The 23,012-nt window shown below is 37.8% G+C and overlaps 1 protein-coding gene across 3 annotated transcripts in view; it reads right to left on the bottom strand.

The window, feature by feature from the left end:
* The window catches only part of LOC133526866 (acetylcholine receptor subunit beta-like 2), a 112,699-nt gene that overhangs the window by 71,305 nt on the left and 18,382 nt on the right, over positions 1-23,012 (bottom strand). For 2 of the 3 annotated variants that reach the window (XM_061863694.1, XM_061863693.1), the window contains 7 exons: positions 16,548-16,741; positions 15,459-15,587; positions 11,772-11,933; positions 10,037-10,196; positions 8,759-8,886; positions 6,406-6,581; positions 147-299 (listed from right to left, as the gene is read on the bottom strand). In XM_061863694.1, the coding sequence (XP_061719678.1) occupies positions 147-299; positions 6,406-6,581; positions 8,759-8,886; positions 10,037-10,196; positions 11,772-11,933; positions 15,459-15,587; positions 16,548-16,741 (1,102 nt within the window). Of the gene's footprint in view, positions 1-146; positions 300-6,405; positions 6,582-8,758; positions 8,887-10,036; positions 10,197-11,771; positions 11,934-15,458; positions 15,588-16,547; positions 19,490-23,012 lie in introns of those variants that run through there. The other variant, XM_061863692.1, reaches the window with a different exon arrangement.

The following is a 23,012-nucleotide window of genomic DNA, read 5'->3' as shown; positions in this document are numbered from 1 at the left end:
TTTGCTTAGTTCTATATGACAATAAATGACACTAAAATTTCAAATCAACTTTTAACTATAGTGTTGACATCATCCTGTCTAGTCGTTAAGAGTTTTGGCATCAACTTCAGCCCCACGAATTCATGAGGTTTGGAACCTGCAGTTACCTCATCTCCAGCTCGTTCGTGTATCCGTTGGAGACGAAGGTGTCGTCATATTCAGGGAGGGAGTACTTGGTCCGCCGCATCATGAGGAGCTTCGGCATCAGCTGAAGGAACAGCTTCTTCATCCAGGGCGACATGGTGTGGGTTGATGGGGACCTAGGGTGATAAAACATTAATATTTTTTATTAACCATGAATATTTTTAAGCCAAAATACCATTGTGAATGTTAAAGTCAAAAAGGTCATTAAATGGGAATTTTCTAATTAATTTGACATTTGCGATAGTAATGCAATCGACAGCATTACAGCAGCAGTATTGCAGCGCGATATTACGAGTACTGCCGACTGTATTGCTGCCGCAGATATCAAGATCGATGCCAATGTCCGAATTTGACTACGTCGGTGGCAAATAAGCACACGGCCCGCCTGATGGTAAGCAGTAGCCTATGTACGCCTGCAACTCCAGAGGAGTTACATGTACACCCCCCCTCGTTGAGCTCTGGCAACCGGCAGGAACACAACACTATGAGTAGGGTCTAGTGTTATGTTGTCGGCATTAATGACACAGTGGAATACCGCAGCAGTAATGCCGGTGTAGTCTGCATTCGAACAATACCTTTAGACTATTTGCATTTGAACGTGATCAAAATTTCACGCGCGCAAAGCATTTCTGCTAGCATAATCGGTGTCGCTCCAACCAGACAACAATAGGGCTATTTATGTGCCGGAACGTCCACTCGTATATTGATTATAAACTCTAGTACGTTGTCATAAAGGTGATAACAGAAAGCATGATACTATTGTTTATGACATGACACGGCTTTATGCGATATTAGAAGCTGGAACTGCCGAAAATCCGCAGATTCTGGTCAGTTGTTGCTATTACAGCTGTTGATTACATGTTGGCGTGAAATATCTTTGACATATTTTTTTTCATAATTACTTTTCGGATATTATAGTTTGATATATCGTCATTTTGAATAACGTAATACAAGGCATACTACTATATTACCTAATCATCGACCTACATAACGTTATTCTTGGTATATTGGTTACAGGGTTTTTTACACTTCGTCTAATATACACTGCAATAATTATTACATACACTAAAGCATATTTGTTCTAACTAGTGACATTAAATAATTATATGTAAGATACAATAAAAATAAACGGTTCCTAGAAAAGTGCCTTAGATTAAGTTAAAACTGTGACAAACGAATATGTAACGAAGTATTATTGGAAGCTGGATCGACTTTTTAAGTTTATTTCGACATGAATTACAGAAAATCTTGCTCGTTTTTATTACAGAGTGCACAGGGACTAGTATGTTTGGAACAAACGAAGTTAGATCTGAGTAATGTTAACGTGAGATGAAATATTAAGTTCAAATGAACCAGACGATATTAGTATATTATTATGTAAGCACTGAACTTCATACATTTCAACCAAGTTTAGAAAGGTATATAATTTAATGAATACAGACAAAAAGTTATTATAGTGAACGACGTAAAAAAGCTGGCAATACTCGTATACAACGCAGTGTAAATCTCTGGCATTGTTGCCTTTTGTCGATATCGTGTGGCTTGAAATATGGCGCCCCTCTAAATTGGGATGCTTCATTGAATGAACGTGTTTGGCGTCATTGTATCAAACAAACACATACAATGTGTGTCGCCATAGTCCGGATTCATACATCAAATAACAGTTTCTACAGAAATCAATTTTCACTACACGTAATTTAAGGACATATTTCACGGACAACTAGTCCCAGGAACATATTTCACGGACAACTATTATGGAGAATTTAATGCATAATATTTTGGCAATTCGGCGGGCTAATTTATGACATCGCTTTATATTGGGATGTTTAGTTGAATTAACGTGTTTGGCGTCATTGTATCAAACAAACTTACGTTTTCCCAAAAATACGATGTAAATTTTTAGTACAGTGGCAAATTGTTCATTAATTTAACAAATGATTGGGTTTGTGTATCAAGGCTAAAAGATAAAATTTTGAAGGACGTTTTGTTTTAGTTAAATGATTGTTGTTTGGATTTTTTTAAACATTTTGGTACATATAGACGTGAGAGTAAGAAATATATTTTTTTCAATAGAGTTTTGCATTGGTTTTAGTTTTTTTTTTTTGGTTTCTATGAAATTGAAGTCGGTTAAAAATGACAAATGTCGGAAAATTCAATGCAATGCAATTTGACAATTTGAGAAATACTATAGTGCTGCAGCTTTGACGCGGACACTGTATCTGTCAATTATCGTCGAAACGTCATTAAAATATCGAATTAAGCGAAATTTTGTAAGGCCTGATATTCCAGCTAATTTCCATACCAGCACGTTATAGTACAGTCGCGATCATAAATCACGTTCACATTGTGACTGTGTCGTTTTAATAATAGAACGCGTGATATATGGTAGATCGCGCGATAAAAGCTATTAGTTTGCGCAATTTGTCGTGCTACGGTTTCATTGTTTAATAACTAACTTGAAACGTTTGCAATTTAATTCGTATTTTTAGATAATTTTCAGAAATAGGTTCACGTCGGCAGCGGCAGCGGCCCGGGCATTAACATTTATTGTGACATTTGCGACAGTAATGCATGCGGCAGTAATGTTCTGCTTCAATACTACTGCAGTAATCCTGCCGACTAAATTTGACGTTTCCTTTCGTTCCACGTTCGCGCAATAAAAACTATTAGTTAGCGCAATTTTTCGTTCTATAGTTTTCATTGTTTAATAACTAACTGCTTGAAGCATAACTATTTAATACTTTGAATATTAGGAAATTGGCACATGTATCATAATTGTATAAACAAGGAGAGTATCGGAATTTTTAATGTGACATGGGTTTCCTGTCTACAAATTTATTACCATAGTGTTTAATTTTATTTATTCTTATATATATGGAGTGTGGAATTAAGAGGAGTGGCATCTCTTATGGTAGAACTGTTACAAAGGTGTCCAGCTGTCAGCTATAAATAATAGTTCCAAATCTCTCCAGAGTAGCGCTAGAGTAGCTAAGAACCTAGGCGTTATTGACGGAGTGAATTGCGCTGTCTATGATTTGATTTTTTTGTTCAAGTACTCTAGGTATTGTAGCGCCACCTATTTAAAGTTTTTTGATGACACTTTTTGGTACATGGAGATTTCGTTCCTTATCTCCACCTTCCGTACTTATATATATGAAGCCCAGTATGATTTAAGTAACTTGTCCTTAAACTGTCATGAATAAATGATCTGTCTGCTGTCATCAGTGTCATTTTGGACTAGAAACTCGTCATTAGTTTCTTCCCTATACCTTTCATCCCTATTTTGAGACCGATTTTACATTTCTATAGAACTTTTAGCAAACTGCCAAAATATTCTCCATTAAATTCTCAGCAATGCATTATAAGCCTATAGTCGAAGGTGCAGCTCGTAAAATTCGGTGTTGCGTCAACAAAAGTTTTCCTTTGGCAGGATTGGTCCATAGGACCCAAGGATGGATTTGAGAAGTGGAGCCATCAAATTTTTTGATATAAATTTTTAGACGAGGGCTATCAACTTTATCTTGATAATTATCTATATCATTTAATCTACTAGGTCAAGTTTGGTACCGTTTTCGTAAAAATCTGGGATGGCGAATTAATTTATAGTATCATATGGACACGTAAGTAAGAACATATAAAATAAAAATAAAAAACTTTTTTTAAATTCCTCTTCATGCTAAAATCTCGGGGAAGAACACAGGATAGGTTTTATCCCAAAAATCATCCCTTAAGGGTGGTGTGATAATGGAAGTGGAATTTTGTATGGGGAATCAATAACCGCTGAACCAATTTATGGCTCCTCTTCACGATGGCTCAGCGCTGGCCCAGCGAGATGGCCATGCGATGGCTGACACGCCACTACATGATGGCGACATTCAGTTGCGATCTATTCGTTTTCCAAGATGGACGTGGAAGCATTAGCCGCTGCAGCAATTTATTTATACGCCACGTACCAACCTTTTCTTAATCTGCACAATAATAAAGTAATTAAAAAGAAATGACGTAGAAGATTATGGTGGATGTTATTTATCCGTCGCAATAAATAAATAAATAAACTACTTATTATAGGACAGTATTACACAAATTGACTAAGTCCCACGGAAAGCTCAATAAGGCTTGTGTTGTGGGTACTTATACAACGATATACATATTATATACATATGTATAAATACTTAAATACATAGAAGACATCCATGACTCCGGAACAAATATCCATGCTCATCACACGAATAAATGCCCTTACCAGGATTTGAACCCGGGACCATACGGCTTCATAGGTAGGGTTCCCACTAGGCCAGACAGGTTGTCAACTAAGTCAATTTAAATTTGTGCAATAAACACTTCAAAGCTTTGAAACCCTACTAAAAATCATTACTTGTCTCTTTCTTAATGTGCCGCTGTGTAGGTATATATTGTGCATATATATAATTTATGTATGTACATATATTTAGATATGTAGGTATCTAATATTTATTTCTTTTATTATTGGTATATTTATTTATTTAAATTGTGAATGTACTGTATATATAGATGTCTGCGTAATGTATAAGTAATTTTCCTAATCCTCTAATTAATTCGTGCACTATTTGTTATAAAAACTTTTTTTTTAAATATCCTGCTACCTTATTTCTATAGTTTTGGTCTTTATGTTTGGGGTTCCATGTTACGCTTTCTCCCCGATATAACTCTAAAACCTTTATTCTTTCGTGATGCGGCAATATACTCGTCATTTTTAATCAAAATAATACACAGCACGAACGTCCACTCTCGACCACGTTCGAGCACGCACTGTGGGATGGGCCACGTGTAGATGCGGACAGCCATCGCTGGTCCACTGCCTTTGATGTGCCGACGAAAAACCGACACCGCGGCCATCCCATCGCCATCCCGCGCGCCATAAGCCATCCGACACCACTACCCTCTCTACACGCTGGCCCAGCTTAGTGGGCCACTATGATGGTCCATCGTGTAGAAGAGCCATTAGATGAAATCTACGTCTACATCTTTCATTTAGTTGAAAATGACACTAATCTTGACGTAGAACCCAAACTGGAACAATTAGTAACCTAAGAAGTCGCCGGCGCTGAAAATTGACACTAAATAAATAAAACTTTTGTTTCACAACTTTTTAATATTATGAAGCTTCCCATTTTTTATACAAATTAATTATTTTATCTCATGTACGCAATCATCATTGTACCTATTTATTTGACGTTGCTTGTCACACTTTAATCATAACAAGATTCGCAAAACAGTACGTCTTGAAAATAATAGATTTTTGAAATAAAGTAAAAATCAAAATACCTACAAGTTAATTTTAAAAGTCGCTGAATAAATTTTGGTCTCTTTGAAGTCGAGCCTACAGTTTAATTTTTAGCTCCTGTTACAGCGTCTGTTCCTTAAAGCCTAAGGAATGACCTCTCCTTTACCTGAAGTGCATATTGAGCACACACACGGTCATCCACACACTGAATTATACCAGGATCATGGTGTGCAGCAAGTATTTGCCCAGCAGTGGGATCGCCAGCGACGTGTGCGGGATGATCTTCGCCAGAAGCAGGAAGAACACCGTCAGCGACACCAGAAGATACTTAATGATATCTAGAAATAAGCGGAGTCAGCCGTTGGAAAGTAAGTGTTATCAGTGTAATAAGTTCATATTGACTAATCTAAAATTGGCGCAGCTCTTGGCATAAGCGTTTATGATATCGACTGATATTCAAGTTTGGCGACGTACTTAAAATTCTTAATAAATAACATTATTTACTTCTACTGCTAGGTTTCTTCTATCCGTACAAATTCAACTTTGCACTAGTTTGTTTAATGATGATTTTAAGTATTTGTTACCCATTAAATTTGATATTCTAAGGTCTAGAAACATCTCGTTTTTTTAAAGGACTGAACGAAGGTATCAGTGTAACAGTGTAAGAATATGAGTGACTTTCAAAATACCTACCCAAGAAGGTGAGTTATTTCGAAAATCACTACCTAAGAAAGTCACTTACTAAGCCAAAAGCCAATAACACGTACATACTGACCGTTTGAGTACGTTGAGACGTCACATAAACACAGCGATTGAATGTCATCCAATTTTGTATAAGTCACTTTTGTACGCGCTATTCAGATATTAACGTATCATAAAAGCTCGCCAGCCATTTGACGCGTTATAAAATCCATGTCTTACTTTCCATCGCACCTCCGCTTTCTATTATTAGTCATTACCTGAAATGCACGTTTAGTATGCACACTGTGACCCAAACGCTGAGCGAGACGAGTATCATGGTGAAAAGTAGATATTTCCCGAGCAGAGGAATCGCCAGTGACGTTGGCGGGATGATCTCGGCCAGACCGAGGAAAAACACGGTGAGAGACACCAGGATAGAGATGCAAAGCGAGATCTGGGGACAAGTGCTTTTTGAAATTCCTTTTCAGGGTAATGAGCTGCGAGCGAAGTAAGATAATGAACGAGAGAGCAACACGTTAGGGAGTGATTTTTATAATGTAGTCGATTTTTTCGTCGTTATATTTAGATAAAATTTGGCTATTAAAAGAGTTCCTCATTCTGGGTGGTATAAATACAAAATCCCAGTTTTAGACAAAAAAATAATAATTTTCTGTTACGAAAATTATAAACAAAATCCATTAAAATTGTACGAATCATGACCAAACTAGGGAACTCTGACTATACACCAAATTCTATCGAAATCTGAAGGGAAAAAAACGAGAACACACGACAAAATTGACAAAATAAAGATCGGCCTTAGTAATAGAATCAGGTTTGTAAGGATCATCCCCATCTTCGCACCGAAATAGCTATATATTCGACCGCATAGATAAGTCGGCAGAGAGATATGTGTAAGCATTAGTGTTTTCGGAACCGGTATTCTTTTTGAGAACCGGGAATTTCGGTACTTTTGTATTACGGAACCGGGATTTCCCGGTTTTTTCGGTATTTTCGGTTCTTGCTAGTTTTTGTCATATAAAACAAGGGTTATGCTTCAAAAGTAAACTAAAATTCTGTATTCAAGTAAGTTTAATTCGAAATTTTTTCTTCTATTTTCTGTTCTCATACCTAGTAGTAGGTAATTATATATAAATCAGACTATAATTAATCATAGTGTTATGTTATTGTTAGGTATAGGTACTAAAGTAAGTATTTACTGTCAATTAAAGGGTAAAAATAAGGCAGTCATCTTAGATTCCTTAACATTTAGAATTATCTTAAACATTTTTAAAGAAAACAAAATTAAACTATTTTCTATTCTCATACCTAGTAGTAAGTAATTATATATAAATCAGACTATTGTCAATCACAGTGTTATTCTTAGGATCTTAAGTATTTACTGTCAATAAAATGGTCAAAATTAGGTAGTCATTTTAAATTCCTCAAACATTTAGAATTATCTTAAAGATTAAACATTTAGAATTATCTTATCTTTAACGAAAGATCGAATCTCAATTCTAGTATGTAAGATAATAATTATATGAATCCAAAATATCTAATCTGAGTCTGCTGATGGTAGGGTAGGAAGAGGAGAATAACCCGTTTCTAAGTTAGGAGCTAATGGTCCTGTTTTGTTTTACTAAATATCTAAAAGAACAATCTATTAAGACTTAATAATATCCAAGTTCTCGAACAATTTGAAACTGTAATAAAAGCTACTCTCAAAGAAAGTAGTAAAGTTTTATGAAATGGTATAATTCATGATGAATGGATCTGACTTTTCATTCTTAATTAGGATTACTCTGAAATAATTAGACTCGTAGGGGTGATTAAAAGATCGGCCACTCTCAGTGGCCACTCTCAACAAATCAGCAAGAACAAGGCAATATAAATCTTATTGTTAAGAGTGGCCAATTACTATTGGAGTGGCCAATAAACTATAGCAAACACCCTAGTAGGTTCTAAGTATCTCAAAGTAGTACTTTTTTTTAATACTGGAACTAAATGTGTTACTTTAATACTTCTTCTTATAGTGCATTATTATCATTTTCTAGATTTTAATTCAAATCATGCAATCATTAACTAATTACTTTTATCAAAAACATCGTCAATATTTATTATGATTTCAGTAAATAAAATTAGAATTTAGACTATTTATAAAATTAATGTGGTAGACCGGCATATAAAATGTTTCGTTGCGAAGAACGGCGTAGGGCAAAAAACTCCTATTAATATACTTAGTAAAGTTACAGACTTTAATTGCTGATCCATTTAGGGTTCAAGCTGATTTGGTCGTTAATACTAATGTTATGAAATGTCCAATATAAAGTAAACCCTAAATAGCTCAACAATTGAAGTACGTGACTACACCTTCTTCACTCAGACATATTGAGAAAGGAAGCGCTTTGCATTTTCTCTGCTTTGCCGACCTCCTTGTATAAGTGGAGTATCTGTAGTATGTACAAAAGCAAGAGTTAAAAGCGATGAAAGAGGTCATAGACGGTCTTGCCTATAGTCGGTCTTGCCTATAGACGGTCTTCTCCACGTTAACTTTACCTCGTTAGTCTCTGGCTAATGACCACCATGTGATGAGGCAATTCTAAGATGTATATTTACTAATCAGTCTCTTACCTTCTCCCCAGAGTCAGAAGGTAAATAGAACACGAGCACAGTGAGGAAGGTGAGGCCGACGCAGGGAATGATCAGGTTGACGGTGTAGAACAGAGTCTTTCGCCTCATGGTCAGTTTGAATGTTATGTCTGGAACAATGTCTTGGTTAATATTCAGAAATAAATAGGACGGTGGCTTAATTAATAGAATCAGGCGTTACTTTGCGGAAATCCATGCTAATTAAAACAAGAAATATTACTTTGCGGATTACCGCGAGAAAATAACGTGCTAGTCAATCAATGCTAACCCGTTATACTTACTTGCGTATTTTTACATGCAATTTATGTTCCGCACCCTCCCACCGCAAAAATAAATACGCAAATAAATATAACATAATATGTTTCAGTTGTCGGGCGTCAGACCGTCAACATCTCCAGCATCTCCTGAGGATGCCTCGTAGAGAGGCGAAACACGTGTCGAGTTTTTTACTTTTGGTGGTGGGTTGTTATATTTATTTGCGGTGGGAGGGTGGGAACATTAATTGCATGTAAAAATACGCAAGTAAGTATAACGGGTTAGCACTTATTCACTAAGTAGCACGTTATTTTCTCGCGGATTAGTAAAGTAATATTTCTTGTTTTAATTTGGACAGTGGCTTAGACGGACTTTTGAGGGGACCAGTAAAATATGACATGATAAAAAAAATATCGTTGGTATTAGTGCTGCCTACAAAGCAGATGGTCTCGGGTTCGAATCTCGATAAGGGCGTTTTATTTGTGTGCTCATAACGAATAGTTGGTCCTAAGTGTACGAATGTTATCTAGTATGTGTATGGTTACCTAGTGCTCATAGTACAAGCTTTACTTATGATTGGGGCTAGGTATTTATGTGTTAGATTGTCTCTAAATATGTGTTTATTTATAAATTCATCTAAATTGTCTGTCCAAACCATTTACTCTATGACAATGGCACGAGTGAAAAGCAACCGGCGCTAAGGATAGTCCACTCTATGGAGAGGTAAAACTTTCATGCATGGCTGCCTACTTCCACCAAGTCCTCTTGTGGAATACAGGTTGAACTCGATCAGACCAAACTTCAAGTGTAACGGACTGGTCCATTTTTTTACTAAAGGAAAAATTGAAAAATTCACCGCTTCGAGCAAACACCTTTTGAAACACCGGTCCTATCGCTCTTAACCACCTGAGTCACCGAAGCTTACCAGAAGCGTGCAAATTGTTCCAATCCTTTCTCACCTTAGGGAGACGCACGGTTCATAATATTTCCATCTGTTAAACATACCAGAGAATGGCTCATTGGGACAGCACGGGTAGTACTCCTCGTTCCTCGTAGCGGGCACTTCTAGAATGTCCCATTCCACCGAGAGGTAGAACTCGCTCAAGTCGATGCCCACGTGCACCAAGCTGCTACCCGCTGGCTGGTCCATATGCTTTAGGTCCACCTGCCAAATTATTTTATATATCATAACAAGCTGTCAACGGGGGCCTTCATCTTAGTTCTTAAATGAACTTTAGGTAAATATGGCACGGTGCAATCTTAAATCTATATGTTAACTTTGAACCTACTAGGCTTCTAAAACAGTATATCTATCTACGAACGTCAATTTGAAGTGGCTTTAATTTAACTTTACCACTAAATATTCTGAAGGGGTATTTGATGTAGTTTTACTCATCAGCTAATAACTTTGGTATTTACGTTCGATATCGCAGTTTAAAGTTTTCTGATATCATTTGTATTTATGTAATTATCGCTTAATTGGACTTAATGTTTATATTCACACAAATAAACAAAGATGTTTATGCAATCGCTGGTGACTGGTTATCTTAATTTGATTAAGTCATTGGATTTTACACGGCAGACTAATATGAGGAAAAGAAAACTACAGTTCTAAGTTTTTTTTTTATCTTAAAACTCTTTAAATAAGAAAATTTAGTTATCTTTTCGTAGAATAACTGCTGTAAATTTACAAATAGAGAATAAATCAAATTATTTTTATTAAATATGGTCTGTAAGTAAACAGAGGCCCAACAAAATGCCTACCAAAAGGCCACTAGGGCTGGCCTAGAGGACGTTAGCCACGTAAGCTGACGCCACAGGTTCGATTCCGGCCTCGGCCATTGTAGGGCTTCGTAACTTTTGCTTAATACCTATGTATACAATTTTTTTTTAGTTTGTAAGTTAAACATTTTCTACCAAAAATGTCTTTTTTGACACTAACAGATCGGTATCGTATCGCTGTGACATGTTAAAGCATTGTTCCCTCCCATCACTGGAATTCTCCTTAAACACATACAAGAAAATAATATAAAACTTTAACGGCTCTACATTTTCTAGTAAAATCATCTTATGTCTATTGTCCATTTCTTATCTCTCCTTATGTTGGTATGCTTTCTAATTGTCAAAACTGTTACCTTTCCCGCTCTTTTTCTAATAAACTGTACATGTCCTGTGTTGTCTGTGATGTCCATAACAATAAATGTTTTTTGTTTTAAGTACCTACCATAAGTCCTTTTACCAAACCAAAATTTATCATACACCGAACATGCTTATCGTGCGTGGGACGTCTTAAAACGTCGTCATTGGCAAAATCCCTCCTGCCAAAACACAAGAGGGGAATGCCAGGAAAAAAAAAAAGCATTGTTCGAATAGGTCCGTAAGTTTGCTGAATGACTGACCCGATTTCCTGAAAGGGGAAGTACTCGAGGAGAACTTATAAAATAGCAAGCAGTTTTAAATTCAGATAATAATATAATTTGAAAAAAAAAAATTGAATCCGCATTCATATCATATAAATAAAGAGTTTTGGTTCTTAGTTCTAGTTTTTTTTAATCTGCCGCTAGCTATCATCATCTCAGCCATAAGACGTCCACTGCTGAACATAGGCCTCCCCCTTGGACCTCCACATGTACCGGTTGGAAGCGACCCACATCCAGCGTCTTCCGGCGACCTTAATAAGATCGTCTGTCCATCTTGTGGGTGGTCGCTAGCTATACCTGTACTTGATCAACAACGTTACCTGAAATCCGCTGTAAGTCCACGATCCGAACTTCATGAAACAAGTCTGCTCGTCGAAGGGGAAGTATTCCACGTTGATCTCGCAGGAGGACTTGTAGATGGCCGGTGGCTTCCAGTTCACCTCGCCCGTGTACTTGATTGTGGCCTTCGTCATCAGCGTTACCTGAGCATAGCAAGGTGAGTTACCGATCACTCGTGAAGTTCCAAAGTATGACCTGCTTTAAGAATATCTAGATATGTTTCTTCTTCAGTGAGGTCGTTTATAAAATGAATATAAAAGTAAAATATAAAAACACGTACAAAAACAATACAAACATATTATTGAAAAAAAGCGGCCAAGTGCGAGTCGGACTCGCCCATGAAGGGTTCCTTTATGACGTATTAAAAAAAACTACTTGCTAGATCTCGATCAACATTTTACTACTTTGGACACACATTTTACCACCTTGGTAGTGTGTCTCGCGCAAACTATTCAGTTTAGAAAAAAATGATATTAGAAACCTTAATATCATTTTTGAAGACCTATCCATAGATACCCCACATGTATGGGTATGATGAAAAAATTTTTTTTTTTAAATTTCATGACGTATTAAGAAAAAACTACTTACTAGATCTCGTTCAAACCAATTTTCGGTGGAAGTTTACATGGCAATGTATATCATATATTTTTTTTAGATTTTTCATTTTGTTATTTTAGAAGTTACGGGGGGGGACACACATTTTACCACTTTGGAAGTGTCTCTCGCGCAAACTATCCATTTTAGAAAAAAATTATATTAGAAACCTCAATATCATTTTTGAAGACCTATCCATAGATACCCCACACGTATGGGTTTGATGAAAAAAGGTTTTTTGAGTTTCAGTTCTAAGTATGGGGAACCCCCAAAATTTATTGTTTTTTTTCTATTTTTGTGTGAAAATCTTAATGCGGTTCATAGAATACATCCACTTACTAAGTTTTAACAGTACAGCTCTTATAGTTTCGGAAAAAAGTGGCTGTGACAGAATCGGACAGACAGACGGACATGACGAATCTATAAGGGTTCCGTTTTTTGCCATTTGGCTACGGAACCCTAAAAACCGGCCAACTGTGAGTCGGACTCGCGCACCGAGGGTTCCGTACAAACCTGTAGGTATATAAGTAAAAGTTTACCCATCACGACAATTCGAGTCAGAATATGCGGTATAAATGGTTGTACCTTTGCGTTTTTGCGTTGATTTATGTTTGTAAATTTTAATTTGTGTATTTTCACAGCTTAAAGACAAAATTAGACCTAAGTATATAAGTTTATAGATATATCTCTACGCGTTCATGAGGAAAAGGGTAATAAGTTTATTATTATAAAAAAACATGTGATGTAACAAAAAATTCAAGGTTTTCGGAATTTTCCATTTGTAATTTGTATGCACTATAAAACATTGCTTCAGGCCAAATTTCAAGATTCTAGGTCGACTGGAAGTACCCTTTAGGTTTTGATTCCCTTGCGAGTAGTTGCGAATTTAAAAATATGCGACTTAAATTGCTGTTTCTTTTGATTCCGTTGACATAAAAGTTCGATTTTGTTACAACTTAAAGGTATTGTAAACTTGAGTATTTGATATGAATTTCAATTTAATACCTCTACGCATTCATGAGGAAAGGGGCAGTAGGTTTAAAATTATTAAAAATATTTTTATTATATGATGAAAGTAACAAAAAAATTACGGTTTTCGCAATTTTTCTTTTATCTGTGCTATAAGACGTTGCTTCCTACCAAATTTTAAGATTCTGAGTTCACGGGAAGTACCCTGTAGGTTTTGATTCCCTTTCAAGTGTCGAAATTTCGCGGCATAAATGGCTGTATCTTTGATTGCGTTGGCTTAGAAGTTTGATTTTTTCACAGCTCCAAGGGACAGTAGACCTGAGTATTTGATATAAATTCCAGCTTGATACCTCCACGAGTTTCTCAGAAAAAGGGTCTTGACAGACAGACAGACGGACGGACGGACAAAAAAGTGATCCTATAAGCGTTCCGTTTCTTCCTTTCGAGGTACGGAACCCTAAAAATGTAGCCTAGTAGGGCCCAAACTGCCGGTGGTCAGGGCTGGAGAGTGAGGAACTTCTGCATCTGACCCTTGATCCAACCACCTAGCGAGAGTCTCTCAAGATGTTGGTCGAGACTCTTCGCTATGAGACCGTTCGCTGAATTCGCTGATACGACTATCGGGACAATGATCGTCGAATCAACATCCCACATGGCGGGCGGTTATCTCGTGAGCCAAGTCTAGGTATTTGCTGGACTTGTCCTTCTCGGCCTTCACGACATTCTCATCATGGGGGATGGTGATGTCAACGAGCACGGCCCGGCGTTGCGATCGATCTGTCAGCACGATGTCAGGCTTATTGGCTACAATAGTCCTGTCAGTGATGATAGATCGAACCTAATAGAGCGTGGCACGACCATTTACGAGAACTGGCGCAGGTAAGTACAGTCACCTTTAGATATAACGGAGCGGTCGAGGTGCTCAAAAATATCTGAACACGCACTCTAACGCCTTGACAATAGTGGCGCGTTCAGATATTTGTCCGAAGACAAGACCGTATAGAAGAGCAAGTTGCTGGTGAATAATCCTGGCTACGAGGTTATGTCTGTGCGAGTACTCAAGTTAGCAAGATGAAAACAACCGGAGATGATATTCTGAGTGACTTTCCGAGACGGCGTCATGGATATTATTATTATATTATGATATTAAAATGTTATTTTACAGTACATACGGTGCTACTTTTCCGCAATAGTGCGTAAATTAACACATTATATAACTATGTCGAAAATTTAAAGGGTCATAATGATGTAGATACTGTAAATTTATAGCCACTCGTTACGAATTTCCTATTTTTCGCAATTCGATACGAGTGGCGATAAATTAAAACACGACCGAAGGAAGAGTTGCGAATAACCTATTCGCACATGTATCGTACAACGTAACGTAATATGCTAATTTTCGCACTAGTGCACTAAAGTAGCACCATATGTACTGTAAATAACTATTACAGTACATATGGTACTTATTTACCGCCCTAGTGTAATAACTAGCACTATATGTGGATATGCGGAAGAATTTAAAGGGCCATATGTACTGTCAAACGTTGTACAATACACGTACGAGAAGGTAATTCGCAACTCGTGTCGATTTAAAGCGAATTTCCTACTTTTTACACTTGTATCGAAAGGTACCAATTTAGGCATAATAATCATATTTGTAAATACATACATAATCCTAGCTGTTAAGCAACGAAGTGATGCTCTCAGCAGCATATTGCATGTATAATTTGCAAGGCCTTAAAACGATGCTTTTTTTTGACAAATGAAATTAGGTACCTACTTAATATTGTTTGACATAAATAAAAGAAATAACTCTTTTTCAGGCAGTCGGGTAATAAACCTTCAATCGGGACGTCGCAGGATCAAACCCCGGTCCGGGTCGTACTAATCAGGTTTTTAAACTTATGTAAAATATATCATTTGATATTTACCAGTCGCTTCTCGATGAAAGAAAACATCGTGACGACACCAGGCTAAACCCATATAATGCCTAGTTTCCCCTCTGGTTTAGAAGATCAGATGGTAGTCGCTTCGTGCCTTGGCCAAAATTCTTGAGTCGTGGCAAAAAGCCGGGACAACCTGAGGTAGCCGATGATGATGCTTACTTCGTAGTTGCCGTCCCAGTTGTTGTACAGGACGATGTCAGGCAGCCAGATGTGCTCCGAGGGTACGTACAGCATCTCCACGCCGCCGTATTCATCTGGATTCCACTGTAGCTTATAGTCGAACCATTTCTGAAACACAGCACAATTCATGGATACATTAACGCAGTGTTGCCAGGCGGACGATAATTCGTCGTACACGTACTTTAATTTGGGTTTGGGTACGATGTACGTTCCAAAGAGCATTATCGTACGCAAATGTATAATAATTTCAGCCCTTAGACGAAAAATCTAGTTTTTGAATCAAAATACGACACTTTACTTGAGAAATAGGCTACAGTCAGCACCTTTTGGGCGTTTTGCTCCTTGGTTTACGTCAAAAATTTCGAATTTTCATGTAAACAGTTTGGATCTATCATAAAAATAAGTACAAAAATATAAAACGGATTTTTGCGCAATTTAGACGAAAATTGCGTTTTTGTTTGATTATACATTGGACATGTAGGCTTATTTTGCAATAAATTTTGGGATAGTGCATTTTTGATAGGCGTACGATGATTTTTTCATCGGTACGATAATTTGGACACTAAAGTACGATAATTTTCTTCCGCTCACCTGGCAACACTGCATTAACGAGCCTAGTGGGTACCCTACCTATTTTTGATGCCGATGGTCTTGGGTTCGCATCTCGGTAAGGACATTTATTTGTGTGATGAACACAGATATTTTTTCCTGAGTCATGGATGTTTTCTATGTATTTAAGTATTTGTATATATATATATATATATATATATATATATATATATATATATATATATATATACTTATCGTTGTCTGAGTGCTCACAACACAAGCCTTCTTGAGCTTACCGTGCGAGTTAGATAATTTAATTAGTCCGAAGAACTGACGGCTTCCTCGCATAACGTATCAGTATTGCGATACAACGAGGAAATGCCGCCAGCATCCTTGGTACAATGACTCAAGGGCTTATTTTACATATAAGCTAGTTATAATAACCTTCATGAGCGACAGCTTCAAGCCAGGCCACACGGTCAGAATGTCCGACACATTGGTCATATTGGTATTACTAACCTGCTCGACCCATAGATTTGTGGTCATGACCTGGTTCTTCAAGTTGACCTCCATGAGCTGAGACAGTTTCAGTCCGAGCCGTACGGTCAGAATGTCTGACACGTTGGTCACAGGTCGGATCAGCCGGTTGTAGTTGCTAAGCAGGTCATCATACAATCGCTTGACGTTGGGGTTGGCTTCGAGTAGCTTTAGACCTGGAATAAGTCGAAATAAAAATGATAATTTTGAATGAAAAAATAGTATATTGTTAACCAAGAGATGAAAGGCATCCATTTCTGTCGAGGGAGTTTGGCGCTCGAACGCAGTGAAGTTTTACGAATACGAGGAAAGTAAGATAACTGTGCATTTAAAAAAAACCTAGCTAAGTATAAACTTCAGTAGTATTTTTATGGTATTTATCATTTTTACAATTAAGGTAAAAATATCGTTATTTATGGAATGGGGAGTTATATATCGGAATGGAAATTGTACAACACATCCATTTAAAACCAAAATTTTAATTGCTTATCGTAGAAAAAAAAGAAAAAAACCTACTTAGAAAACACAGTGCTCTAGCCGCATCATTTGCTGCACATTTTTTAGAACGACAACAATCCACTTTCAGAACATGAGAAATATATTTATTATAAATAGTGCACTATCTATAATTGGCTCACTATCACTATCTATAATTGGCTCTGTGTCACTATTTATGTTGTTATTAGCATAGCTATAGCTATTGGTTCTCCATGTAAAATAAATAATAATAATAATAATAAGCCCCCAGGGCAGCTTGTGGCGAGCTGAATGGGAAGTGACGTCCCTTGGGTCCCATGCCCCCGAGATTCGGACAGGCCCCTCTCTCCGGCTTGCCTTGATTGGCCGGCTGGAGTGAACACTGAGCAGGGGCCGCAGGACCTCTGGCTTGCCTTTACCGGCCGTCCAGAGTGGGGTGTCAGAGCTATATGCTCGCAGGGTGGAAGTGAAATATGCATAAGACGCGAGTTGGCACAGTGGCTGCTGACAGCCACTGGGTAGAAAGCGGCGCACACCTCTCCACACCCTGAGCCGCTCACGCAATATTGTCCCCTTGTCGCTCTGTGCGAGCGGCCGTTTTCGGGGACCCATATTGTGAGTTGGCGAGTCACCACCGGTCCATTTTTTCGTGTTTTTATAACATATGATCAGGGCAGGTGCCATAGTCACCTATATAGTCTCGGTTACCAGTTCACTAGCAACTCAACCCAATAGCCCGGTTTCTTTTTGTACCTTTTTCTTACAATAGTCCTACATTAACCTGGGCTTGTCCTTGGGTGCACTGCTATAGTGTGAACAGGGATAATCGTCGGTTGGTGTCACATTACTTTTAGAATAAATTGTCTTATTACAAGGGGGCTCTACGTGTTGGCTTCGGCCCCACGCACGCCTTCAAAATGCCCGGGACCCCATGGTCCCGAGAATTTGTAAGAGATAATAATAATAATAATAATAATAAGCCCCCGGGGCAGCTTGTGGCGAGCTGAATGGGAAGTGACGTCCCTTGGGTCCCATACCCCCGAGAGTCGACCAGGTCCCTCTCCGGCTTGCCTTGATTGGCCGGCTGGAGTGAACACTGAGCAGGGGCCGCAGGACTCTCACCTCTGGCTTGCCTTTACCGGCCGTCCAGAGTGGGGTGTCAGAGCTATATGCTCGCAGGGTGGAAGTGAAATTTGCATAAGACGCGAGTTGGCACAGTGGCTGCTTACAGCCACTGGGTAGAAAGCGGCGTACACCTCTCCACACCCTGAGCCGCTCACGCAATGTTGTCCCCTTGTCGCTCCGTGCGAGCGGCCGTTTTCGGGGACCCATATTGTGAGTTGGCAAGTCACCACCTGTCCATTTTGTCGTGTTTTTAAAAACATATGATCAGGGCAGGTGCCATAGTATTCTCCATAGTCCCGGTTACCAGTCCACTTGCAACTCAACCCAATAGCCCGGTTTATTTTGGTACCCCTTTTTTTTTTACAATAGTCCTACACTAACCGGGGCTTGTCCTTGGGTGCACTGCTATAGTGTGAACAGGGATAATCGTCGGTTGGTGTCACGTTACATTTAGAGTAAATTGTCTTATTACAAGGGGCCTCTACGTGTTGGCTTCGGCCCCACGCACGCCTTCCAAATGTCCGGGACCCCATGGTCCCGAGAATTTGTAAAAAATAATAATAATAATAATAAAATTCTTTATTGCACACTACATAAAAAACAGATACAGAAATTGATAAAATATACACATTGGTAGGTAACAACAGGCGGACATAAAACAAAAATAAAAAATAAAATAATTTTAGTATGTCTCACGACATTTTAAATTCGATATCATATATTACATTATTATTTTTAAGCAAATTACACCCATTTATAATAATACTATGACAGGTAACCTAAGTACGTATCGACCTAGAGGCCAATTCAAAATTATTGTTCTTTTTTATACTACGTTGGTGGCAAACAATCATACGGCTCGCCTGATGGTAAGCAGTCTCCGTAGCATATGTACGCCTGCAACTCCAGAGGAGTTACATACGCGTTGCCGACCCTAACACTCCGCACCCTCGTTGAGCTCTGGCAACCTTACTCACCGGCAGGAACACAACACTATGAGTAGGGTCAAGTGTTATTTGGCTGCGGTTTTCTGTAAGGTGGAGGTACTTCCCCAGTTGGGCTCTGCTCTAGATCTGGAATGACATCTGCTGTGCTGTGCCCTACCACACAAGGCGAGATGACATTCACATTGCCCATACCTCTCTTTTGGACGTAGTTTAAAGACATACCCGGCAAGATGTTTAACGGCAAGATGTTGTCTAATGTTGAGATTTTGAAGAAATTCAACGAATGCTTCATATGCTCCAAGTACTGTATCCATACCTACCTACAATTAATTAGGATTTTTTATAGTATCTCGTGCATTATATGAAGCTAAGCTGCTGATAAACACTTTGAACTTGATAGTAACCTTGGATATTATTTTCTTGCAGGTATAGTACATTACGATACAATTGCGAAAAATAGGACATTCGAAACGAGTGGCGATAAATTAAAACACGACCGAAGGGAGTGTTTTAAATCGACACGGGTTGCGAATTACCTATTCGCACATGTATCGTACAACGTTTTACAGTACATATGGCTCTTTAAATGTTCGACACAGTAACGTAATATGCTAATTTTCGCACTAGTGCGGTAAAATAGCACCATATGTACTGTAAAGGTTATTTTCCCCATGCTGATATTAACAACTGCTTTGTCTGAAGGCAAGACTCCAAAGGCCACATGTGGGAAATGCAAAGAAACAAATAACGTGCGAGTTGTCAGCCCTCTAGCAGACCACCACGCTCTAAATCCGCTCGTAAATAATTTTAATATCAAAAAAAACATCCGGACTAACTCCATCGGGCTTCCTGGTTTACAGACACTCGATGTGGGACACAACCAAATTGGGAATATCGATACGATTACCTTCAACAATGCACCTAAATTGACGCATCTATATTTGAACGATAACCATATAAATCAACTACCACAATTCGTTGCAAATTCGCTTTCCAAATTATCAGTACTTCAGTTAGATTATAATAATATTAAAAAACTTGATAACCCAAAGGCGTTATTACCTTTACAGAAAATTACTCTTATCCAAATACGTTTTAACCAAATCGATTATATCCATGAGGATATGTTTAAAAGTTTGCGAAACCTGCACACTATTCACTTGACAGGCAATAAGCTTAGGTACTTCTCAGAGAATCTATTCCAGATAAAGACACTTGAAGAGGTCGATCTTTCCCAGAACTTGATAGAGTATGTTCCAAGGAATTCTTTCCTTGGAAGTGGGATTAAGCGTTTGTATGTCAACGGAAACAGAATAACACATCTTCAAGATAGATTTCTGTCCCAATTTCCAAAGGGCAGGTTAGACACATTTCATTTTGAAGGTAATTCTTGGCACTTCAGCTGTTTTCGTGATCTGTTTGAAGAATTGAAGAGAGCAGGTATATCAAATTACAAGGCAGAGTATTTTAATGGAAAACACAAAGTGGCCGTAGTCCGTGAGCTTGTGTGTAACAGAGATAATGTATACCCGGAGTTGTCCAATTGAGAAAACAAGTATGATTGATAGAGGTCCGTTTCTGAAGGAGTGCAAAAAAACCTGTTACGAAGCTGCTGTTTATCTTAATCTGTGACGAAGCAATAGTGTATGAAGTTTTAATCACTAAATACAACAAGACCGCCTGTGAAATATATATAAAAAGTGCGACCAAATTCGGAAGGATGATATATATTTATTTATTTTAAACTTTATTGCACAGCGCTGGTGGCCTAGCGGTAAGAGCGTGCGACTTACAATCCGGAGGTCGCGGGTTCAAACCCCGGCTCGTACCAATGAGTTTTTCGGAACTTATGTACGAAATATCATTTGATATTTACCAGTCGCTTTTCGGTGAAGGAAAACATCGTGAGGAAACCGGACTAATCCCAACAAGGCTTAGTTTACCCTCTGGGTTGGAAGGTCAGATGGCAGTCGCTTTCGTAAAAACTAGTGCCTACGCCAAATCTTGGGATTAGTTGTCAAAGCGGACCCCAGGCTCCCTTGAGCCGTGGCAATATGCCGGGACAACGCTAGGAAGAAAGAATTGCACAACCAAAGAAAAATGTACAAGTGGCGGACTTAATGCCAAAAGGCATTCTCTACCAGTCAACCATTGGGTCCATGGAAGCCCGCTAATTATTTAGGGAATTAGGCCGGCGTTTGCGGGACAGGGGTGGTGATCCTCGTTCTGGGTCGTACTTGGTCCAACAGGTCTCCATAGCAGTTCAGCGGGGGAATGCTGCAGGCATTATGGGGACCTTTGGGCCAGGTGCAATGCAGGGGGGGTTATTTTAGGCTAAGCGTATAATTAATTTTATTTTTAAGTTTTTTATTTTATTTTAAGGTTTGTTTTCTTTAGTTTTTAATAATTTACTTGTGTGTGTATAAAAATTGTGTATGTGATTTTCAGTTAACAATGTGATTAATAAACTATATGTACTTACCACCATTGGGTCAAACAGAGACATATATGTTGGTGCAGAAGATATACATTAAATTATTTAATCGAAAAACAAAATATTATACATACATTTAAACATATTAAAAATAAACCTACAAAACTATGACCAAATACTATTACTTATATGATATACAAAAGATAAACTAATATATATGATATGTCATTGCGTGATGAGCGTCATGTTATTGCGTAAATTATTTCCTTAAAAAAAAACGGTTTATTATAAAAAAAAAAAAATACAAACAGATTACTTAATCTACATTCTAATAGATTGTTATCTAAAAAGTATAAAGTTTTTTTTCTAGTTACATCATTATTATAATTACTTATTTAATATAGTATATATGTCACCGCAAAATTGTAAATACTCGTCAGTTTATAATATCACTAGTTACATTATAAACACACTCATATTTTAATAACTTTCATTATGTAGCAGTCACATAAACTACTATTATTAAAGTCTGCCTCATTCGCACTCAACTTTTGCACACTTCAATATTATCGTAACCGCCATTCTAGATAAGTACCTATTAGTAAGTAAGTATTAGTTGAGGAGAATTATTAATAGGAAGGCAGTAATCCAAATCATGATCTTCCACATTGTCCTGGCTTTTTGCCACGGCTCATGTGAGCCTGGGATTCGCTTGGCATCTAATCCCGAGATTTGGCGTAAGCACTAGCTTTTACGAAAGCGAATGCTATCTGACCTTGGAAACTAGGCCACGATGCGATAATGAAAAGTAAAATTAAATATAATCTCTATTTTTGTCATCTCTCTTTTTGTTTTGATTTTTACTGATATTTATAAAAAAGCGCGAGTCGGACTCGCCCACCGAGGGTTCCGTACTTCTTAGTATTTGTTGTTATAGGGGCAACAGAAATACATCATCTGTGAAAATTTCAACCGTCTAGCTATCTCGGTTCATGAGATACATGAGATATCTGGTGACAGACGGACGGACGGACGGACAGCGGAGTCTTAGTAATAGGGTCCCCGTTTTACCTTTTGGGTACGGAACCCTAAAAATTGAGATTTTTGGTGCAATCAGTGCTGATACATTTCTAACTCACACGAGGTCGTACGTAGAGTTTAAATAATATCTTTCGTTTTTATTAATTGTACGTACAGTGTATTTTCTGTATCAAAGCCAAAAAGAATATTTTGAAGATAATATTGTTTTAGTTGAATAATTGTAACTTTAGTATAATATACAAACGCATGGATAAATTTATTGATATAACACGATTTATAATATAATTTATATGTTGATAAGTTCTGCATACCTCTCCATTATTTTTTTATTTCGATATTAATGTATTACCTATAGGTACATTGTAGATAAATACTTCAAACAGTTCCAATTCTTACTTATTTTTTTTTATTATTATTATTATT

This window comes from Cydia pomonella, chromosome 17 (assembly GCF_033807575.1).
Source record: "Cydia pomonella isolate Wapato2018A chromosome 17, ilCydPomo1, whole genome shotgun sequence".
In the NCBI taxonomy this organism is placed as follows: Eukaryota; Metazoa; Arthropoda; class Insecta; order Lepidoptera; family Tortricidae; genus Cydia; species Cydia pomonella.
The sequence above is the reverse complement of the archived record's forward strand: the minus strand, read 5'-3'. Positions and strand labels throughout refer to the sequence as shown.